An 8,174-nucleotide genomic window follows, 5' to 3' on the forward strand; every position below is an offset into this window, starting at 1 on the left:
CCCCCCCCCCCCCACAGCCTCGAGACGGAAAGCGGGTGCTCGGAGAGGGCGCAGGGAAGATACCGCGTGGCCCTGGGCTCTGGGGTTGCTGAGTCCCAGCACCTCTCCGGCACCTGCACCCCGACCAGTGGGGACCTCCCAGGGCACAGAGCCGCTGCAGCCCTGTCGACCCCGCCTCCACCCCCTGGGATGTCACTGTTGAGGTGTGTGTGGAGGGGGGACTTTCCTGCCCAAAAGCAGCACGACCGGAGGGGCCCCAAAGCCGGCACCGGCTGGCAGCCTGCTGGACAGAGCTGCTAGGGTTTGGGGATCACCCTGCCCGCTGCAGCAAACCATCCTCCTGGGGGCTCGGGGACTATTAGAGGACAACCTCGCAAAACGCCAGCACGTGACACAGAGCTGCCTCGGCACGGGCCCTGCCGTGCGTGTAACGCAGGAAGACGGCACAGCCGCGCACACACAGCAAACCGGCGCACCTACCTGGCTATGAGGTAATTGAGGGATAACCTCAAAATTGCTAGAAATAAGAACATGGGGATGGCCCAGCCATGCCACACGGCATTCATGTACACCTGCGGGTTTGGAGAGAAACGGGTCGGGAGGGAGACGGTTAGGCGACCTGCCCGCGTGGGTCAGGACAGACCAGATCCCTCTCTCCCCCAGCCAGGCAGGCCGCACTCGCAGGCAGGGAGACCAGGCCCCAACGGCCCTCCGCAGGCCCGAGGACCAGGGCACGCAGTGTAGACAAACCCGCTCAGGGAGGAGGTGGGACGGAAACACTGCTCTGGGTGGGCTGGGAGCGGTTATGCCCCGGAAGGAGCAGCCTGGACGTGGCCCGGGATCACAGGAGGAGGGCTGACCCCACAGAGAGGTCCTGGCCCACCGCCACTGCGGGCCCACCTGCCAGAGCCGGAGGCATCCGCGTACCCAGCACTGCTGACAGTCTACCCCACGCCACAGGGCAGGCAGGGTGCTGGGCACAGCGCTGGTGCTCAGAGAGGGTAGGGGACGGATGCAGTGGGTTCAGGAGGAGGCCTGGCAGGTGGACTGAACGGCGGGCAGGGTCAGCTCAGCCGTAACACACAGGCGGAACTAGGGACCCGGGACCCAAAGCAGCCGAGGCCCCATGGAGCAGAGTGCTTGTGAAGGGTGGCCAGAGGAGACCTCCAGGGTAAAGGGGGCTGGCCCCTGGCCACCACGACCTGTCCTCTGCATGTGCACAACACCCATTTCCCTGGTGGACGGGGGGCCCCTGGGGCTTCAGGGCGGCCCTCAGGACCCTCTCAGGCGGAGGCCACCTATGGGGGCCTCTGCAGAGATGGGGCCTTTGGGGGCTGTGCCTCTCCCTCTCCATCCTCGTCCCGCTGGACAGCAGGGTCTCCCCAGGCAGGGCTGGGAGCAGCCACCACAGGACAATTCAGACTGCGACTGGGCCTGTCTTCCCCAAAGCACCCCATGATGCTGGCCCAACGCCGCCTACCTTCCCCAGGCCTGGTGGCCTGCTTGGCCCCTAGGCCACTGTGCGCCCGCCAGGAGCCTCCCCCAGGCGCCGGTGCCTGATGGGAGGGACGGCTGGTTTCTGCACAGGCAGGGAGAGCGCCCCACCGGCCCTTCCCCAACCCACTTGGGAAAGTCGGCCATAAGCTTGGCACGAGGCCCTCTCCCAAGAACGCTGCTGTGGGGATTCTGGGCAGGCGGGGAGCCCCACTGCCAGCCCTAGGCTGCACCCCACAACACCCTTACTCAGTTCTTACAACTGCCCTGCAGCCCACTTTACAGACGGAAACACCGAGACCGGGAGCTGTCCCACACGGCAGGGATGGGTGGGTCCCTCAGGAAACCTCAGGGAGGGTGCACACCCCACCACCCACCCGCGGGGAGCGCTCACGGTGAAGGCGATGGCAGACGTGTAGACGGAATACCAGTCGGATAAGGCAGAGAGGTTCTTCACAAAGCTGGTGACAGGCTTGGCACCGCGCTCTGGGGACAGAATGGACCACGCGGTCAGGCCAGCGCTAGCCCGGCCCTCAGACACACCTGGCAGTCCGGCTGCTGCACCAGCTGGCGGCGTGGGGCGGGGGAGGGAACCAAGAGGAGCAAAGCAAACCCCAACCGTCACGGGCTCCCGGTGCGCCTGACCCCAGGCCAGCGCTCCTGCGGCCACTCCCTGGCTGCGGCCCGTCCTCCCTCCCCGCGGGGAGACGTCTGTCTGCCCGTCTGCCCCTGCCCGTGCCCGCGGGCGGGGAACAGGGGTTTAGTCCGCACACCCCGGGCCCTGACAAGTATCTGGAGAACACCACGTTTCGCTGGGGCTCCCAGGCCTGGAGGGAAACTCGGCTTCGGGCCAGGGGCGGACAGACAGACGGGCCGGGCCCGGGACATACTTCCCACAGCCTCAGGAAGAAGGCTGGGCTGGGAACTCCCGGAAAACATGCTTCCGGAAGCAAGTCCAGTTCAGCGCAAGACCGCAGTCACCGCCCGGGCAGCCCCGGCCCCAGCGGCTCGCACAGCCCCAGCGACGAGCAGGTGCTTACTAAGTCCACGCCGGGTACTTACTGAGCCTCCTCATGTTCTCGGTCAACCTAAGAGGGGGAAAGAGATGAGCGCCAGCACCCACTCAGCCACAGCCGCGTCCTGATCCCGCAGCTCCCTGCGGGCCCTCGGGGAGCGCAGGTGACCCACGGGGGGGCGGCTTCCTCATCTCCCGCCCACGCCGCCCCCACCCGAGTCTGAGGGCCCGGCCCGGCCCGCGGGCACTCTCGGGGTCGCCACCGTCCCCGCGTGACGTCTGTCGCAAAGCACCGGTACCACCACGTGGTGACTGGGGGGCACGGCCGTGCGGCCGCCCCCCGGCAAAACCTCCCCGGCTTTGCTTGCTGGCCCCGAGGATGCCTGTCCTGCCGGGACAGCCGCAGAGTCGGGCCCCACCTCCGGGCGCTGAGGGGCTCCTCCGTCTCCACCGCGCTCTCCTCGGGTTGGAACCGGAAGTCCTCCACGTACTCCCCGAATTTCTCATAGAACCACTTCTGGACACGGGGGCACAGCCCCTGGCTCCGTCGGTCTGCAGGACGGGGCAGGGTTCCGGGTGAGGGCAGCAGGCCGAGAGGGGCCTTACAGAGCGGCAGAGGCGGGGGCACTGGCAGGTGGGGCTCCCAGCCGGGCCGGCGAGGGCACATCCACGCCAGAACCGTGAGGGGCCAGGTGCCCTGAGAACAGAGCCCGACCCACTTAACCACGAGGTGCAAACCAACCAGTGCAGACCCCGGCGGGTCCCCGTGTTCCTCACACCGACCCCCAGCTTGCTGGAGGCTGTCCCCGGCGCAGGTGCCGTCCAGGCGGGCTCTCAGCCCACCGCTGGCGCTGCGTTGACCACCCCCCGCTGCCGGGCACACTGGTTGGTCTGGGAAGTGGCCAGGTGGGCTGACTCCCAGGGACACTCGGACCCTGGGGAACAGCCGGTGGGCGTGCGTCAGGGGCTGTGGTCCGCTGGGAGCCCCAGTGAGTGAAGTCGCCCACGTCAGACTCGTCAGACTCGAGAAAACCAGCCCGAATCCCACGGAACAAGTCTGTCCCTTCGGAGAGCAGGTCGTGGAGTCGCCTGCAGGGGGCGCCGTCCCACCACAGTCAGAGGGGGATGGAGTGCACGCAGGTGGTCGTGTGCTGCCAGCTCGAAGGGACGGAGGCCAGGGGATGGAGGGCGGCGCACACAGAGGCCGCGAGGCTCAGAAATGCCCAGAGGAGGGGCAGCAAGGGCCCGGGGTTCTCGCAGCCCACCTGGAGCACGACAGGGTCTTTAGGGGGAGGGTCTAGGCAGGCTCAGCCCTATAACCGCTTGGACAGCAGCCGTGGGCAGTGAGTAATGGGACTGGCGTGGCTGCGTCCCCGTGAAACCACAATGAGGACGCTGAAATTTGAAGTTTATGCAACGTTCACGTGTCAAATCCTTTTGATTTTCTTTCAACCATTTAAAAGTGTAAGAATTTTTTTCAATGTAAAGGCAGATGGGGAGCTGTAGTTCGCCGACCCCGGGTCGAGGTCAGGCGGGCTGCCCGAGTGGACAGGCCTCACGGCGTTCCCAAGCCCCACTCTGCCCCAGCACCAGGCAGAGCATCTGTCCCCGCCACCTCCATCCTCGGGGCTGCGCTTGGTGGGGTCCTTCCCTCCCTTCCCACACTCCCCACCTCCCACGCAGAGCACAACACGGTGACCCCCGCTGTGGGTACGGGGTGGAAGGACTCTACTCTGACACTTCCCACGAGCGCAGGAGGCTCATCAACTGCCACACACAGCAGGGGCCTTGGCGGGGATGGGGGGGGGGGCTGTGGGGGGAGGTCTCCAGCGCTGCTCCTGGCTTGGAACCTGGGCCACCGGTCATGAACCCTGAGAACCCAGGGGACTGTGACCCAGTGGACACAGTAGCCAATGCCGCAGCCGGCTGGCCTGTCTGCGGGTCCAGCACCGGGGCCCTGGGAAAGAGGCGTCTCCCTCTCTGGACGGCAGGTAGGGGGTCAGGACTCAGCTCTGGTCTGAGCTCAGCCTCCACCTGGAGCGGAAGCCTGACAGGCCTTCCCTCCCGGGGCTTGGTCTCCTCACCTTTACACTGGGCAGGGCTTAACCGAAGGCCCTCCTGTTGTAGCCCTCTGAGCCCCCAGCACAGGCAGGGGCTTACCGTCAACCCTAACCCTATCCCCTCTCCCACCTCCTCAGCCTGTGAGGGGCCTGGGTGGACCACAAATCCGGTCCCTCGAGATGCCCAGTTTCCTCCCATGCCATCCTCTGAAGGACAATTTCAGAAAGTGCCAAGTGCTGAGGGAGATAAGGAACTCGAGCCCAGGGTGGGAAGAAAAGGCACTGAAAGGAGCTCTGCGTCCTGACCTGGGGGTGCTGGGGCACAACGCCTGCAGCTGACCCCACCTCCCCACTCACCCCCTTGTCAGGACAGCTGGCCTCTGGAAGCAGGTCGCCAGGCCAGGGGCCAAGCAGCCAGTGTGACCACGACATGATTCCTCTTTGGGGAAGGGCTGGGAGAGATGTCGCATTGTATTTTTAGGAGAAAATAAAGTCATGTTTTGATCGAATGCCTTGCATCTGCTACGGAGACTCACCAACCAGTAATCAGAGACACTAACCCAGTTCCAACAGGAGGGGATCCCCGGAAGTGCGCCCAGGAACAGAACCACCACCCCCACCCCATCTCCGTCCCCCAGGCCTACCTGCTCCATTATTGACCTGGGCCTGGCCTTTCGGAGGCTGCTGAGCGGGCGGCTCCTCGGCTCTTAGAGGGGAGAGAAGAAGCAAGATCTCTGTTAGTTCAAGACGGCGCGTGACGAGTCCGGGCTTCCCAAGGTCCCCGCGCTCACGGGAGTCGCGCCCAACACCAGAGTGCCCGTTCCCACCCTGGGGGGGTACGGGGTGGAAGGACTCTACTCTGACACTTCCCACGAGCGCAGGAGGCTCATCAACTGCCACACACAGCAGGGGCCTTGGCGGGGATGGGGGGGGGGGCTGTGGGGGGAGGTCTCCAGCGCTGCTCCTGGCTTGGAACCTGGGCCACCGGTCATGAACCCTGAGAACCCAGGGGACTGTGACCCAGTGGACACAGTAGCCAATGCCGCAGCCGGCTGGCCTGTCTGCGGGTCCAGCACCGGGGCCCTGGGAAAGAGGCGTCTCCCTCTCTGGACGGCAGGTAGGGGGTCAGGACTCAGCTCTGGTCTGAGCTCAGCCTCCACCTGGAGCGGAAGCCTGACAGGCCTTCCCTCCCGGGGCTTGGTCTCCTCACCTTTACACTGGGCAGGGCTTAACCGAAGGCCCTCCTGTTGTAGCCCTCTGAGCCCCCAGCACAGGCAGGGGCTTACCGTCAACCCTAACCCTATCCCCTCTCCCACCTCCTCAGCCTGTGAGGGGCCTGGGTGGACCACAAATCCGGTCCCTCGAGATGCCCAGTTTCCTCCCATGCCATCCTCTGAAGGACAATTTCAGAAAGTGCCAAGTGCTGAGGGAGATAAGGAACTCGAGCCCAGGGTGGGAAGAAAAGGCACTGAAAGGAGCTCTGCGTCCTGACCTGGGGGTGCTGGGGCACAACGCCTGCAGCTGACCCCACCTCCCCACTCACCCCCTTGTCAGGACAGCTGGCCTCTGGAAGCAGGTCGCCAGGCCAGGGGCCAAGCAGCCAGTGTGACCACGACATGATTCCTCTTTGGGGAAGGGCTGGGAGAGATGTCGCATTGTATTTTTAGGAGAAAATAAAGTCATGTTTTGATCGAATGCCTTGCATCTGCTACGGAGACTCACCAACCAGTAATCAGAGACACTAACCCAGTTCCAACAGGAGGGGATCCCCGGAAGTGCGCCCAGGAACAGAACCACCACCCCCACCCCATCTCCGTCCCCCAGGCCTACCTGCTCCATTATTGACCTGGGCCTGGCCTTTCGGAGGCTGCTGAGCGGGCGGCTCCTCGGCTCTTAGAGGGGAGAGAAGAAGCAAGATCTCTGTTAGTTCAAGACGGCGCGTGACGAGTCCGGGCTTCCCAAGGTCCCCGCGCTCACGGGAGTCGCGCCCAACACCAGAGTGCCCGTTCCCACCCTGGGGGATCCCTCTGGGGTCCTGGCTGCTCAGCTCAGACGCCGGGTGGGGGCAGTAGGGCAAGCACAGAGCTGCATTCCTCACGGGCACACTTTATTTAGTTAGTTAGTTAGTTATTTTTGGCTGCGTTGGGTCTGCGTTGCTGCGCGCAGGCTTTCTCTAGTTGTGGTGAGCGGGGGCTACTCTTCGTTGCGGTGCCCGGGCTTCTCATTGCAGTGGCTTCCCTTGTTGCAGAGCACGGGCTCTAGGCGCGGGGGCTTCAGTAGTTGTGGCACGTGGGCTCAGTAGTTGAGGCTCGCGGGCTCTAGAGCACAGGCTCAGTAGTTGTGGCGCATGGGCTTAGCTGCTCCGCGGCTTGTGGGATCTTCCCAGACCAGGGCTCGAACCCGTGTCCCCTGCACTGGCAGGCGGATTCTTTACCACTGCGCCACAAGGGAAGTCCTACACTTCTTGTTTTTTGATGACCAAACACTGTCTCAAACATACAACTCTTTTCTTTCCTATTAATTTTGACCCATTTGCTTCTTTATTTAATGTCAAGCTCAGAATACACAGCTCTCATACTAGTTACTTGGCCTGCTAATGAAAAAGTACTCAGTGACACACATATTTAGCAATCACCATGCAAGGCCACAGGCTGGATGAGCCCCTGCCCAGCAAGCTGTGCACAGGTCCCAGCTTGGTCCGTGCCGGCCACCTGCCCGGCTCCCTGCCCCTGCGGCCTTGCTGCACCTGACCACAGCAGTCACCCGGCCTCAGAGCCTCCCTGGAGTTCCTGGCCACCTGCCGGATCCTGACCGCAGACCTGACTTTCAGCCACTGGCCCTGATGGACTGACCCCCAGCCGCTGGCCGGACCCCCTTCCCTTGGGCAGTGCCCTGTCCCTGACTGGCCAGCCCACCTGCCCTCCTCACCCTGCACTGGCCTGGGCTACCAACACGCCACACTGCTGCTGTGGTTCCCAGTGCAGCAGAGATCCCAGGATGTGGGAAAAGTGGCACCCCAGGCAAACCTCGGCAGGACTGGGGGCGGGCACGGAGGGCTCTGCCAGGACAGAGACAGTGGGGCTGGGAGACCCTCAGCAGGCACGCACCCTCGGCATCCTGCTCTGTTAACACAATGTGATCTTGTAATAGGGAAGAACCTTTGTATCCTATCACAAGCTCATCACTAAAGGGATGTTGCCCATAAGCTTAAATTATACATAGTGGCCCATCTCTGGGAACCCTGCCTCCCAGATAATGAGCGTTAAGCTAAAATATCTCTGTGTAGCTCACAGGAAACCTTCTGCCCAGGCCCACCTGTGAATGACTGCAGGGAGGAAGAAATGAACACATCCCCTGTGGGGGCTGATGGGAACCAGGAAGTGTTTGGCCTTACTCTCCCTCCCCTTTTCTTATAAAAGGAGCCTGGGGCTTCCCTGGTGGCACAGTGGTTGAGGGTCTGTCTGCCGATGCAGGGGACACGGGTTCGTGCCCCTGTCCGGGAAGATCCCACATGCCGCAGAGCGGCTGGGCCCGTGAGCCATGGCCGCTGAGCCTGCGCGTCCGGAGCCTGTGCTCTGCAACGGGAGAGGCCACAGCAGTGAGAG

At 63.7% G+C, this 8,174-nt stretch overlaps 1 protein-coding gene across 1 annotated transcript in view; it reads right to left on the reverse strand.

Annotated features, from left to right (window-relative positions):
* GRAMD4 (GRAM domain containing 4) overlaps positions 1-8,174 on the reverse strand; it is a 44,273-nt gene that overhangs the window by 8,068 nt on the left and 28,031 nt on the right. Inside the window, exons 4-8 of the mRNA XM_007454087.1 lie at positions 6,400-6,464; positions 2,929-3,061; positions 2,557-2,582; positions 1,889-1,980; positions 481-572 (exon numbers count right to left, since the gene is read on the reverse strand). Coding sequence (XP_007454149.1) covers positions 481-572; positions 1,889-1,980; positions 2,557-2,582; positions 2,929-3,061; positions 6,400-6,464 — 408 coding nt within the window. The remainder of the gene's footprint in view (positions 1-480; positions 573-1,888; positions 1,981-2,556; positions 2,583-2,928; positions 3,062-6,399; positions 6,465-8,174) is intronic.

Source organism: Lipotes vexillifer, unplaced genomic scaffold (assembly GCF_000442215.2).
Source record: "Lipotes vexillifer unplaced genomic scaffold, Lipotes_vexillifer_v1.1 scaffold382, whole genome shotgun sequence".
Classification (NCBI taxonomy): domain Eukaryota; kingdom Metazoa; phylum Chordata; class Mammalia; order Artiodactyla; family Lipotidae; genus Lipotes; species Lipotes vexillifer.